The sequence below is a fragment of the Lithobates pipiens genome, unplaced genomic scaffold (genome assembly GCF_037356315.1).
Source record: "Lithobates pipiens isolate NorthernLeopardFrog02 unplaced genomic scaffold, aLitPip1_a1.2 Scaffold_19, whole genome shotgun sequence".
Lineage (NCBI taxonomy): Eukaryota > Metazoa > Chordata > Amphibia > Anura > Ranidae > Lithobates > Lithobates pipiens.
This window is the reverse complement of record NW_027507764.1, coordinates 366,896,997-366,911,663: the sequence shown is the minus strand read 5'-3', so window position 1 is coordinate 366,911,663 and position 14,667 is coordinate 366,896,997. Positions and strand designations below refer to the sequence as shown.

Here is a 14,667-nt window from a genome sequence, read left to right as displayed (position 1 = left end):
AGACTCTGCAGGAACACTTTGGAAGCCTGAAAGAGGAGGTTGGGCTGATCAGACATGACATGCAGAAAGTGAGGGAGCGCACAACGGCGGTGGAGGGCCGGATCAGTGAAGTGGAAGATAGAATGGTGCCCATGGTCAGGGAATTACAGATCACGGCCAGGGCCGCGAATGCTAATGAGCTTAAGCATGAGGACATTGAGAACCGCTTGAGAAGGAGTAATATCCGCATTGTTGGATTACCAGAAAAAACGGAGGGTAGGGATCCTACCGAATTTGTGGAGAACTGGTTGGTGGAAGTTTTTGGCCGTGAGGCGTTTTCCCCTTTTTATTCCATCGAAAGGGCTCATCGGGTCCCTCCTAGGCCCTTACCTCCGGGCAATCCCCCCCGCACCATGCTGGCCAAGTTACTTCATTACAAGGACAAGGAAATCATACTGCGTTTGGCCAGGGAGAAGAGGGGTGTTCAATACAACGGGGCAAGGGTCTCTTTTTACCCTGATTTTTCAGCGGAAGTTCAGAGGCGCAGAGCGAAATTTGGGGATGTGAAAAGGAGGCTGCAACGATTAGGCGCCAAGTACGCCATGCTGTATCCCGCCAAGCTCCGTGTGATTGCAGGAGGGCAGGCTCAATTTTTTGAGTCCGCTACAGAGGCCTCTGCGTGGCTTGAGGTGAATGAGCATCTTTTTCGTCAGGATGGAGCGAACGAGGAGGGGGTGGATTGATCCTGTGGAATTTCTGGCTATGGCCTGTGCTGGACATTTTTCTGGATTACAAATCAGTGATTATTCTGACTGAGGACTTTTGCAATTATTGGCTGATTAGGGGCCGGTAACATGATCGGCCGGGAGCAGTTTATACAGAAATGAACACGTGGAAGCGCTATTGATGTTATTGAAGAAGGTGCCTTCGTTGCAGGAGCGCACTTTTGATACGAAACCACCGGCCGTGGTATGCCTGTTGCAACATGGACCGGTGAGGGGTTATGTTTATACCCTTAGACTTTTTTTGTTGTTTTTCCAGTTTGTTTTTTTTCTTTCTAGCATTATTCTCGCTCCTGAGGGGGGCGAGGGGTCATCATTATATTATTGCGGAAGAATCACACAGAGGAATGCACCGGGTCAAGCCCAGCAGACAGACTGCCACATGGTCCCTGGGGGGGGGAGGGGGGGCCTGGATGGGGTTTGTCATTGGGGATGCTGCCTGGTTTATGCACTTCTTCGGGACTGTATATTGTGGTATTCCTTCCATGGAGGTGTGGGTGGTTTTGGGAGGTGTGGGAGCTGGGTATGCCGAATGCAGTATACTGTATTTATGGAAGAATTATTCTGTATAGTCCATTTAACTGATGTGCCAGGATGACAGCTATTCCTATATTGTCCTGGAATGTGAGGGGCCTTGGGGATCCCCTGAAACGTACTATGGTATCCACGGCCATCAGAAAACATATGCCGGGTATCTGTGTGTTGCAGGAGACCCACCTGACCCCGGGAACGGTGTCGTGCCTGGGGTTTGCATGGGTGGGCTGGGCGCATCACTCCACACACACCTCCTACTCCAGGGGGGTGAGTGTGCTGGTGCATCGTGCCCTCGATTTTCAGCTGATGGCATTGGAGGTTGATCAAGAGGGGAAATATGTATTTTTGATGTGTAGAGTGTCACGTTTACAATTCATTCTTGCTGCGGTTTATGTGCCCCCTCCGTTTAGTCCCCCGGTTCTCCGTGCCCTATTGACTTTTTTGCTAGCTAACCCGGGGACCCCTATGGTGTTGGTGGGTGATCTTAATGGTGTCCTAGACCTTGGCTTGGATAGACACCCCCCCCCCCTCCGGGGGGTGGGGGTGTGCATTCCACGTCCTTGGCTAGATTCCTGGGGGAGGTGGGCTGGTTGGACCCGTGGAGGCTCAGGAACCCTACCGAGCGGCAATTCTCATGCTTTTCCAAGACGCATTTTTCTTTGTCTAGGATTGACATGTGTCTGTGCTCGGATGCAGCGTTCCAACATGTGGAAAAAGTGCAGTATTTGACTAGAAGTATCTCTGATCATTCCCCCTTGTTAGTGCACATAACGGTCAACCCGGCTTCTACTTTGCAGAGGGCCCCATGGAAACTTAATGCTTTTTGGTTACATCTTCTTTCTCCCACTAACACTCTTGAAGCGGATATAGAAGCCTACTGGCAGAGACATGAGGCATTTGTAGACACCAACGTTGTTTGGGATGCTTTCAAAGCCTTCCTACGGGGGCTGTTCATAACCGAGGTCAACGCCATTAAAAGTGCTACGTCTGCCCAGAGGGATCAAGCGGACCAGTTGGTTAGACGACTGGAGGCGGAATATATTGCTGGTTCGGGAGGGACTACCCGGGAGGCCTGGGTAGCTGCACAGGATGCTATTAATAGAATGGATGCCTCCAAGGCGACCCAAAAGAGATTTTTTAATAGGCTGGCTTTTTTTGAGGAGGGGGAACAGACGGGCAAGCTGCTGGCGACGTTGGTGCACTCTCAACGGTCCTCCCCATCTATTGGGGCTGTACGTGGCAGGTTGGGCAGGCTGGTTAACACTCCGGATTTGGTGATGAACGAGTTGGTAGGTTTCTACTCGGAACTCTATGAGTCCAAGTCGACACGTAATCTGGCTGAAGTTCGGGAATTTCTACGGGGGATAGAGCTACCGAGTTTGGCGGATTCCCAAGTGGAGTTTCTTGAGGAGCCTATTACACTAGAGGAGATGTTGTTGGCTGCCAACTCGTTCCCTAACTCTAAAGCCCCGGGGGATGACGGTATCCCAATAGAGGTGTATAAACAGTTTGGGGAAGTACTACTGCCTCAACTGCTTCGTACCCTGAATTTGGCCAGGGAATCCCGCTGCCTTCCGGAGTCCATGAGAAGAGCCAGTATTGTGCTGCTTCTTAAGCCAGGGAAAGATCCGCTTGACCCCGGTTCGTATAGGCCGATACCGTTGCTACAGAATGATATCAAGATCCTTGCTAAAGTGCTGGCTCGGAGATTGAACACGGTGATCGCCTCCCTCATTCACCCGGACCAATCGGGCTTTATACCTGAGCGGTCTACGGCAATTAACCTTCGTCGTCTGTTTCTTAATGTGCAGTCCCGGGCGGACAATATGGGGGACAGGGCATTGCTGTCGCTCGACGCCCATAAGGCTTTCGATAGCATTGAATGGGGATATCTGTGGGCAACTCTCGAGCGGTTTGGGTTTGGACCTGGCTTTTTATCCTGGGTACAGCTACTGTATAATTCCCCATCGGCGGTCATTAGAGAGGCGGGGAGGGTGTCAACTCCTTTTCCTTTATTTAGGGGAACCAGGCAGGGGTGCCCTCTGTCACCTCTGCTGTTTGCTCTTGCCATAGAGCCTATGGCTGTTCTGGTGAGAAGCAACCCCTTGATAACGGGTTTTAAATATGGGCAGTTACATGAAAAACTGATGCTCTATGCAGATGACGCTATGTTGTTCCTAGGGGATACTTCAGGTTCTCTGGTTGAGGCTATGAGAGTGGTTCGGCACTTCGGGTCTTTTTCGGGTCTGGTGATTAATTGGACCAAATCACATCTTATGTTGCTGGATGCTCCCTCCCCTCGGGTTCCTACGCGGTATGATATTCCAGTCGCTGATAAATTTAAATACTTGGGGATATGGGTCACCCCGCGACCTTGTGATTATTTATCACTGAACCTTTCCCCGTTGCTGGGCAGGATCAGAGATAAAGCGAAAGTGTGGGCTAAATTGAAGATGTCACTGGTGGGCAGGGTGAATCTTATTAAAATGATTTTTATGCCACAATTACTGTATATCTTACATAATACTCCCATGGTGATCCCGCTTAAATTATTTAGAATTATTAACTCCTTATTCAGATCATTTATCTGGCTTAACAAACCTCCTAGGATACGTTTGGAGCAGCTTCAGAAGCCGAAGGAGGCGGGGGGGCTGGCTCTGCCCAACCCATGGCTGTATTACATAGCGGCGCAATTGCAGCATATTGCCCGCTCCGTGGTGAATGGCCGGGAGGGGGGGGAGGGGGTGGAGAACCCAGCCGCTGCCCTTCTGAGCCATGGCACGGGGTCGGATGGAGTGGTGGCGGGTTTGGAGACTCTTTCGTTCGCCAAGTCTAATAGACTCTTTCCAACGTTTGCCCTAATTCAAAAATATGGAATAAAACACGTCAACTGCAGAATGTGGAGGGCTTTACGGAGTATAGCCCGATATGGCATAATCGGTACTATGGGGAGATGGTCGATTTGACTTGTGCTGAACGTTGGAGGCGCTGTGGAGTGACTCTTATGTCTCAAATTTTTTCTGGGGGAACACTGCTCTCTTTTGCAGAATTAAGGGAAAGATATGGCGTCCCTCAGGGTATGTACTATTATTATTTGCAATTGAGCCACGCTGTTAAGGCTCAAGCTGGAAACAATCCCTGGAGGCAATCTCCTACCCCAATTTTTCGGTTTGTGACTGAAGTTACCAGTTTTAAAGGTTTTATATTCCAGTTCTTATAATATGTTACTGAATGCATCTATGCCGGGTTTCCCCGCCAGGGTGATTGCCTCCTGGGAGAGGGATGTGGGAGTGTTTGAGGAGGACCAATGGGCAGAAGCCTTACAGGCAATACAAGGCTGCTCACTGAACACGGCACAGCGCTTATCGCAACTATATATTATTATGAGGGTGCACCGAACACCAGCTAGACTGTATAGGATGGGGATTGGGGAGGGTGACCTCTGCACCAGATGTGCCAGGGATAGGGGGGACCTCATACATCTACTTTGGCGTTGTCCCAAACTACACTTATATTGGTCGGGGGTCATTGCAACTCTTAACGGGGCCTTCCAGGTGCGGATTCCACAGGATCCGAAGGTGTGCCTTTTGGGTGTGCTGGACGATCCCTCATTGGGGACGCCGGTTAGGGAGGCCCTGGGGAGAGCCCTTTTTCAGGCGCGCAAACTCATACTTCAACACTGGAGAGCGAGTGACCCTCCGAGGCTGAAGGAATGGATAACTCAGATGGGAAATGTATTGAGTATGGAAAAGTATATTTACCAACACCGAGGCCGGGCGGGACGCTTTGAGAGATTGTGGGGACCATGGCTTGATACCCCCGGGCTGTCGCCCCTGGAGCTGGTTATGGGACGGTTGCTTAGTTAAGATTTTGCCCTATTTTTGTGGTATCATGATTGATTAATGGGATATTCACTACCTCCTGGGATATGTGACCATGTTATGTAACAGATGTTTTTCTGTGTGAGTTGTTTGACTATGTATTTCTTTTTGTGATTTATGTGATGACCTGTGTATGATTCTGTGTGTTAATAAAATCCGTTTTGATCAAAAAAAAAAAAAAAGAAATACATTGGGCGAAATACAAAAGAGACCAACAATTTCAACTATGTCAACTGTATTGTTTTTGTTTCTAATATTATGTTCTACATGGTGATGTATGCACCTAATCGTTTTTAATACTACCGTAATAAATTTTGTTATTTATCTCTATATATATCTTGATATTCTTCAATTTCTTTATCCAGTTGCCTTAAAAGTCCCCTGTGTACTCTTCCTGGGGGGCACTTTATCTTTTTATAATAAGATGAAGTGTCTTGAGTAAAGATTAAAGCGCAGACTGGTAAGCGTAAATGTGGAAATGTTTTTTTTTCCGTAGGTGTATTTGGGTGGGGTTACTTGTTGGAAATGTTTTGTGTGTTTTTGAACTGTTGTACTATGAAAAATGAATAAAAAACAATTTGAAAAAAAAGCATATACAGTAGGTTTATTACTTTTGGAAACAATATGTCTTTGGGTATCTTGAAGCAATTTCAAAGTCAGTTGTTGCAGAGGAAATGGAAATAACCATCTGAGATGCAAAATAGGAGCAGGTCCTTGTCAGGTTGTGTAAGTGTTCATTTTAATTCTGCCTAACTGCAAATGTGGTTTTAGAGGACATTCATTGGGACCCTCATTATTTGCAAAAAATACACTACACGTTTGCCTTACTCTGTGTTTCTGTTTTGGTAATAACTGCCATATTTGGATGCAAAGTGGAAGTGAGTATTCAACCCTAAATTCTCAGATTTTTTTGAAAATAATTCAAAGTATATCTAAAGCCCAAACTTTTGTTGCATAGAGTAGGGAACATTAAAAACCTCTATTGAGTTTTTTTTTATGACTGTATCCCGCTGGAAATATTTTCCTTCACTTCCGGGTCCATACACACAGGAAGGGGGGCAAATTTCTCTAGAGTGGTGGATATGTCTTCTTAGAAGGTTTACACTGCAACATATCTTCATTGGAAGATTTTATGACTATTATTTTTCTCATGACAACTCAAAATATTGGATTTTCAACCACTTCTACCAGTGACAATGGTCTCCAAACACAGAGGGTGAATTTCCCAAGACACAGGCAGCAATAAAAAATGACTATTGGTCTAATGTTTTACTACTACCCAAAACTGAAAAAAAAAGTTTGAGCTCTATAAAAGCTGTAAGGGGAAGTTTGGTGGTCTTGAATATCCAATATCAGTAATGAGACCTGTGAGACCTGGTACCCTGTTTTAGCCCCCCTTGTTAGTTGGGGGGGGGGGGGTTCTGTTTTTAAAAGGATAACTGCACATACTAAGACATTAAAATATTTTGTTATTTTGAGTGGGTATGGGAAAAGCTCAATTGTAGCATTGTGAGTTCATAGTTAGTGCTCTGAAAATTCATTCTCCTAATCCCTATTCATCACTTACATGTAGTTGGAATATGAAAGGCCAGGTCTATCTCATTCTGAATATTTTTCATTATATCTCACAGTTTTTTAACATTTCACACTTTTTGGATAACCTTCTCACACATACATGCCCTACAGATGCAACTCTATCTCAGTCCAATTTGTTCTGTTTTTGGCATGACTTGTACTGCATGGATCTTGTGTCTATCTATCTCAGAAACATGTTTTCTTTTGTAATATTCTTTTAGGCTTCTTTCACACTAGATGACTCAAAGGTTGCACGATTTTCAGTGCAACTTTGAAATCCAACTTTGATAAGACTTTTACATACTTTAGCATTAAAGTTGTGTCAAAGTCGGATCAAATTAGTGCAGGAACCTTTTCTGAAGTTACAGCAACTTCAATAGTGTCAATTGGAATGGCTCTCATAGAGATACATGGCATTTCACATGTCCTGCAACTTTGGGTCTCACAAGTCGGATCCTAAGTCGCACAAGTGGGAAAAGGGGCCTTATTCAGTTACCAAGTGGTTACTTGAATTATCATTGCAGGATGAATTTTATCGTGTTACTTAATCACATGCCGATGACTCCACTGTTGGGTCCAACTCTAAGGCTATCTTGACTATATCCTAACTGGTATGATATGCTTTCCCAATTGTGCAGATGTTATGTCTGATAAAAACTTAGAGGAAAGTGCAGGAGGAAACACATTGTGATTCATCAATTATCCACACTTCCTCCTGCACTTTCTCTAGCAGTACCTCGATAACAGTTTAAGATACTGAGAAGTAACTAATTTATTCATTGTAGAACATAAGAAGATCTATCTTTCTTTCCCTCTATCTTGCTCTCAGAGACCTCTTGGCCAAATGAAGTACCGTATATTATGGTACATTATTTGCCCATTTTGTTAAACAGGGGATGTGCTGTGGGATGAGGATAATTGGGACGCGGTTTGTTCCCACTGGTTCCCCATTCATGGGGCCCTAGCATAGGGATCAATTATTTTTCAGTACACAGCTGCACCATCCCAATTTCCTCCACCCTGTGACTAGCGGTTGGTCTGATAGAATAAATGTGATTGGGCAGGAGAAGGTATATTTTTGTTGTGCCCAAGTTTGCACTGTTATGAGTTCTGGGCATAGAGTAAGTTAGAATAGCTTTTCAAACCTGATGGAACAACTGACGGCCGTACTACATAGAAAGGAAGAAGAATTCAATAAAACCTGGCATTACTGGCACGAGTTTCGGTTCTCTCAAGACTATAACACCTTTGTGGCCCCCTCGATGGAGTGAATGTGACCCTGGCATGACCCACGATTCCTTATCCACCTGCATATATTACCAGCCTCCCCCCCTCCTATTTTTTTCCCCCCTCTCCCTTCTCCCCTCACTCTATTCCCTCCTCCTATTATTTCTATTGATCTTGTTCTCTCTTTCTAATCTATCCTTTCTCCCTTCTACTCTCCGTGTCGAAGAGCTTCTTCGTCATGTTGGGAAAAATGTTATGGGTGCACCCGACCAATGGCACTAACAAGGTCCTCATTTGTTGTTGTTTTTGTACTAATTATTACATAGGGGTACTGGAGCTATTTTAACAACCATTGTTCCATTACATGATGCATAAGGATTGCTATATTGCTGTTGCGGTACTCTCTATCCCATTGACCTTTGTACTATTATATATTATTTTGTTGGTCTATTTTGCCCTGTCAGTTGGCCTCAATAAAAACTTTTAAATGAAAGATTAGCTTTTCAAATTTATGAGCTTACCTGTCTCCACCCAAAATTAAATTATTATTTTTTGATGGATTTGGCCTACTAAAGTATAGGAATAATATAAACGTACATCCCAGTCATCAGTCATCTGGTCTAGATACATTCAATTGAAAATTCACTGGCAAGGCAATCAGATAGGAAAGGATATCTATGGAAGGGTTTGGAGGCAAATAGCTTTTCAAATTTATGAACTTACCCGTCTCCACCCAAAAAGAAAATATATATAAATAATTTTTTGATGGAGTTGGCCTACTAAAGTATAGGAATAATATAAACATAAAACCCAGTCATCTGTTCTCTTTATTTGAATTATTTGTGCCTGAAATAAACCTATTTCACATGAATCTGTCAGAAATTGGCATACCTTTACTACATACTTAGGAACATAACCATAAATATATATATAAATATGAGACTCCATAGTCATTCATACATAAGCTGAATTGGACAACATCACTGATCATTATATTTAGATTAACGCAGCACAAGACATGTTAACTGAGGATAATGTGATTGAGCAGCATATAAGGTCTGCCGGAGGCAGCAGCAAATCACAGACAGCAGTGAAGACAGCAAAAAATAAGGGAAACTCTCCCAATTAACAAAACAAACACAGTTAAAATGTGATGTGAAATAGAAGTTGAGTTCCAGACAGAGCCTGGCGACCCTTTCAGGTTCAGCCTTGGTTTCAGATGAGCACGTCTGGCTCTTAAACTATATAAATTTTCAGCCCTATACATTTACTACCAACCAAAGGCACTTACACGATGAAAGGGCAGGATGCTTTTATAACAATCGTAAGCTTGCCGTTCCATTAAATCGGTGTAAATTATTTATACAGCTCCGTCACCAATTTGTAAGTGAATTTATTTTTTTAGGATGTTGTGCATGTTAAAATAATGTACAGATGATGTGTAAACAGCCTGGGAAACTAACACTACCAAGCAAATCCTTATTGCGTGTCACGATTCAAGGCGTTGAACATTTAAAACAAGACACAGGGGCATGTTTCGTGTTTATCTATGTGTGTACATTAACTCATCATCATATGTTGATTTTGCTTTTGACTGAAACAGTAAACTGAAGCCAGTCTTGCATATTCAGTTAAATAAACAGTTTCACAGTTATCATCGTGCAGCAACAAAAGCTTTTTTGTTACCCAAAAAAAAAAAAAAAAAAGGAAGATGCCTAATCTTACGTCAGCATGTCTGAGATTTCAGACAGTCAGCTAGCTTCGTGTGGCCAGAGTTCCTGGGAGCAAAACTGCACGCGTTGCACTAGAAGTGACTTTCAGGTGTGCCAACAGACCAGCCAGACCTGCTCTTACAATGTTATTTTCAAATTTGGATCGCCAGGTCCTCTCCGCAGTGCTTCTTTTTTTCTCCGAAAAATTGGCCTTTTTTTGGATAGAGGACATTGAATGATAACACTACAAGTCAGCTGACTGCTGTGTCACAGAGCTGCTGCTTTCTACATTTCCACAACTGCAAGAGCTCTTTCTACTGCAGTTTTCTGGTCGCAGTGCGGCAATACAGACGCACAGGACGGGATACGGAACGCCATTATATTTTTTTCGGTCCGGGGAGTTACCCTTCTGTCTGTTTCGGATACAAAAAGGATTGCTGTGTTTTTGGATAAGAGCAAGGAAGTGGCTTGTTCATAGACGCTGGCATCGAACTTGCTACGTTTCCCAGCCTTGTTCAGAGTCTGGATTCCAAAATGCTTCCGAAGAATGAAGAAACATCTGCTTTCTCACCTTGCATGATAGTTTTCTGTGCCACGCTAGTATACCTGCAAGGAGTAGGATCCCTAAGACAAAGGATCCGATGCTTACTGGTGTCTCTGTCTGGGGCCTTTCCAGCCATTCTACAGATGAAGCTTTCCTATACGTCCGGATCTACCTATAATGCTGGAAAGACAGTAGGATGCTATTTATTTTTCACATGATGAGGAAAAATGGTTAAAAAAAAAAGGAAGAGTGTCCAGACTTGCTGACCTAAATCAATCCCAATCCTTGTCTGGATACAGGGCAGGAGCTGTCTAGCAGTGACACAACCAGCCATCATGTGGAGAATATCTAGGATTGCAATGCCTGTTTGATGGAGCTTTCCTGATTGAAACACAATACTTTTTCTTCTTGTTTTATTATTTTGCTTTTGGATCTTTGTCTACCTGCTGCTGCTCATGCCTGATTGCATTTTCTCTCTTTGCAGCATTGAGTTGTGCCTGGTCTAAGTGCACATTCGTGTGGATTAGTCTGTCTGAAATGCAGTCCTCATTTGCTCCTGCTGGAAACCAGGACACTAAGTCAGCCTGCTTTAACAGTTGTTTTGCGTGATGCTATGCAGCTAGGAAGCCTTGCACGCTGACAACAAAGGAGGAAGCACAAAGCATCACTTTATCTTCAGGGTTGTTACAGGAGCATAACTCTTCTCCGATATGATGCCTCCTCCTTTTCCTTCATTTCTTCCTTTTGTTTCTAATTCATCTAATCGAAGAACCTAACAGATATCGTCATGGATGTGTGTGTGTGTTTTTTTTTGTTTTTTTTTAATGATTTGGGGAAAAAAAATACAACCTATGGAGACCGCAGCACATTTTAGGTTATTGCCAATTTGAAATACTTGGTTTGTTGAAGCTGAGCCCTTAGGGACAAGCTCAGTAGCTTAGAAAGAGATCGTAGATAAAGAAATAAAAATGACAAGCGTAATGGAGGCTGTGGAAGAGACACTGTCAGAGACTCAGTTCATGGGTTCCTCCAGTCTGAAGCTGAATAATTCATAGATTGAAATTACCCTGCTTTCACCTTTCCATTTAAAGCGACATGATCTGAATCACTAATAAATTTTCAGGATATAGTAAAATGGCAATTTGAATCTGAAGTGCTTTCGAAACCAGATGCTGAATCCTGAATCTTTCGATATCTTTCACAATTATCCGGTGAGAATTCCCCTTCATCATGAAGCAGCTTTACCGAGGAAAATTACTGTGATTACAATAGCGACAATAGAATGCCAGCAAATGATTTCTAATTTGCCTAATTTTCAACGAATGACGATCTTACTTGAATGGCTACTGCGACACAAAGTCTGGCAACCATGGATCCATGTCTTGCTATAATCTAATGTTAAATGCTTAAAACTAATAACAATTCTCGTTTGTGCACAACGTAAAATAGATCTGATACTGCCTACCTTTGTTTTCACTCACTGTTTTTTTTTTTCCCAATTAGCGTTTGGCATTCTATCGTCATGTTGCTTCACACTTTGCTGTCATTACAGTGCTGTACAGGTGAATGCCAATTTGATTATGCCAGCCCACACAATGGCCACTGTAAGCTGTGTGTGTGTGTGTGTGTGTGTATGCCTAAATTTTCTGTACAATGTGATCTGCGCCCTTTTTTTTTTGCTTCTTTGTGGAGTAACTTTCAGTGAGTGGTCTCAGTCGTGCAGGATCTGAGCACCTGCTGCAGAAAAGATACATATGAAGCCTGTCAAGCTATACTTTTCCACAACTTTAATGTACTTCTTGCTCAAAGTAGCCAGGCACGCAGCTTTTGGAACAGCAGAAAATCTGACCACGTAAGTATCCAAACAAGAATAACAGGACTGCGCTGTAAGAAAATGTTATAGCATTCAATGGGAAGGGAGGGGGGTCAGCCTAAATGATACATGACATGCACTTTTGAGTCCTATTTGCATATTAATACATGACAGCCATGATTATGCATACTTTTAAGCCTGCAGCCTCATTAAATATGTTATTTTATTATGATATATACCACTTTGTTCCTAAAAATCTTCAGAATTGGGAACTAAATACTACCGTAGACTATTTTCTTTAATAGTATCCTCTTAAATTGAATAACTTATGAGATATTCTTAAAATCCATTAAAACATGTTCAAATTTACTGTGTACAAAACATATCTTCATCACATATAGAAAAATGCGTCACTTTCATATTTTTTGTTTTTTAACAGAAGGCGTCACTTTCATATTTAATCTTTCATCAGCATGTTTTACCTGAAGATGGTTCAGACATTAACCATACATACTTACAACAAAAAGTTATGAAGCTCGTAAGGTTTTATTAACGAAGGTAATCTGCGGTTATAGTTATGTTATTATATAATATAAATTACCTTGGTAAAATGTGTACTATTTGTTCGTTATTGGGTTTTTGTTAATTCCCTTTAATACCTCTTTTATCTTTGAATCATAATTCCAATTTTTATAATAAATGTATAGTTAAAGTCTAGAAAAGGAAAAAAAATCTACATAAAATAAGTGAATTCTAAAAGCTTTCTGGCTTTTGTATTAATTGGAAAATTAAATCAGTGCAGTAAATTTAGTTTCCTGCAGGCAGAGAGAGGGTTAAACGAACATGAGTTTTGACACATAACATTAGAATGTCTAAGATTTCTTTGCATTGAGTGCCATCTCCAGATCAGTAATGCAAAAAATTGTTATTAGTTTGTCAACTTCCAGGGGTATATGCATTTTCAAGCTGTAGAGTAGGGTGAAAATATACCAACGAGGTCATGAAATCATATAGAAAAATGCTGTAGTGTGGTTAAGATTCAAATAGTAACTTGATGCGGGAATAGCAGTGTTTTTCATGTTGACCTAGATATGCCTTGCATTTCCTTTGATCCCCCTGGAAAATGTCACACTCAGACAGTCATTCATTTTGATACAGTCAGACTGCTCTCCTTCCCATGGGCTATATTCATAATGTTGTGTGTTTTCAGGTTCATGTAGCATAAACGGTGACTTAGCCATCTTTCTTTCAGCACATGAATACATTCCACCTAGCTTTTAGCACAGAGGTTACCCATAACAATTACATTTTAGGTACAAAGAGGACCATAAACAGTCATTTTAATAAAGATGAAGGTTTTGTGAATGTATACAGCTTTTTTGTGAGAATGAGCAACATATCTTAGATATATTCTCCGATGGATTATTCTTCCAGTCTAGTACATAGCTCTTATATTTTTGTTGTCTGGCAATTGTTCACAACCTTGCTCCCCCCCCCAGTGCTTACATTCCATCTAGCCATGAAAAATGGATGGATTAAACTCACTGCAAAAATGCACATTTCAGATAGAAATATCATGTAAGCCTTGGGTTATTCTGGGTAAAGACAGTTGTGTCCTTTAGGGGAAGAGCACTTTTTATATGTAATTACTGTGAAACTGTCACACAGAAAGGAAGGGCATGACGTTGATAGGATGCCAAGTTAATATAGTTAACATGCACAGGCATCAGTCACCAAATATTATTATTTTTTTAATCAGATTTAGTTTTTGAAAATTTTAATATAACACATTACAAACAGAACAAATATTCACCAAATATTGATCTCTGGTTATTTACAACATATGCTTATTATTGAATGCTTAGTAGACTAAGTTATTCATAATACTAGTGTTATACTACAGACAGGTGTTAATGCTAATAACTGCTAATGTTGCTAATATCTGGTGTTTCACGCATGCATGGCACGTTTAAATTTGCTGGAGAACTATATAAAGTTGTTTAAAGGAATGGGAAAGGCTTCTAGACATCATGCAATAAACCAGACTGTTCCTCTAGAGCTTGGTATCGGACTACCGCTAGGTAGCGCATCATACTTGCTGCATAAAGTTCTCATCACAAACTTTACATTGAAATTGTCCGCCTAGCTGCGTGTTTTAAATATTATATCACAGGCCCAGCATTAGAATTGAATAAAATGTCAGGCTGCCCATAAACATAATGATAAATGAGCTAAAAAACATCATCACAATAAAGAAATAGATCGGTTTGGTTGACAATATTCGATTTTCGACCATGGCCAATAATTTATTTTCAATGAAAACAATTAAGCATAATATTAAGCGAACCACCTGTTAGCACAAATAGTTCTAAAAGATGCAATTCTTTCATCAAAATAATTTTTAAACCGACATTCATATCATTACATTTATAAACTGCATCAAACTCTACTATTATGTATTTTTTAACTGCTCTAACTATCTTTTATTAATGCAATGTGTTTGTAATATGACAGTTTGATTTACGGTTTACTGAAACTGCTTGCTGTTTACTTATTTTTACAAAGAACTATGTTCACATTTACCCATTTAATCCCAAGAATGCTAGACCTACCGTATAAG

At 41.7% G+C, this 14,667-nt stretch overlaps 1 protein-coding gene across 9 annotated transcripts in view; it reads left to right on the top strand.

The window, feature by feature from the left end:
- Positions 1–9,562: 9,562 nt before the first annotated feature.
- Positions 9,563–14,667, top strand: part of LOC143996942 (uncharacterized) — a 97,088-nt gene continuing 91,983 nt past the window's right edge. For 7 of the 9 annotated variants that reach the window (XR_013277621.1, XR_013277618.1, XR_013277622.1 and 4 more), the window contains exon 1: positions 9,671–12,086. Coding sequence is in view for 1 of the 9 variants with exons in the window: in XM_077492266.1 (XP_077348392.1) it covers positions 11,989–12,086 (98 nt within the window). In the remaining 8 variants the exon portion in view is untranslated. Of the gene's footprint in view, positions 12,087–12,486; positions 12,606–14,667 lie in introns of all 9 variants that reach the window. The other 2 variants (XR_013277623.1, XM_077492266.1) reach the window with 2 other exon arrangements.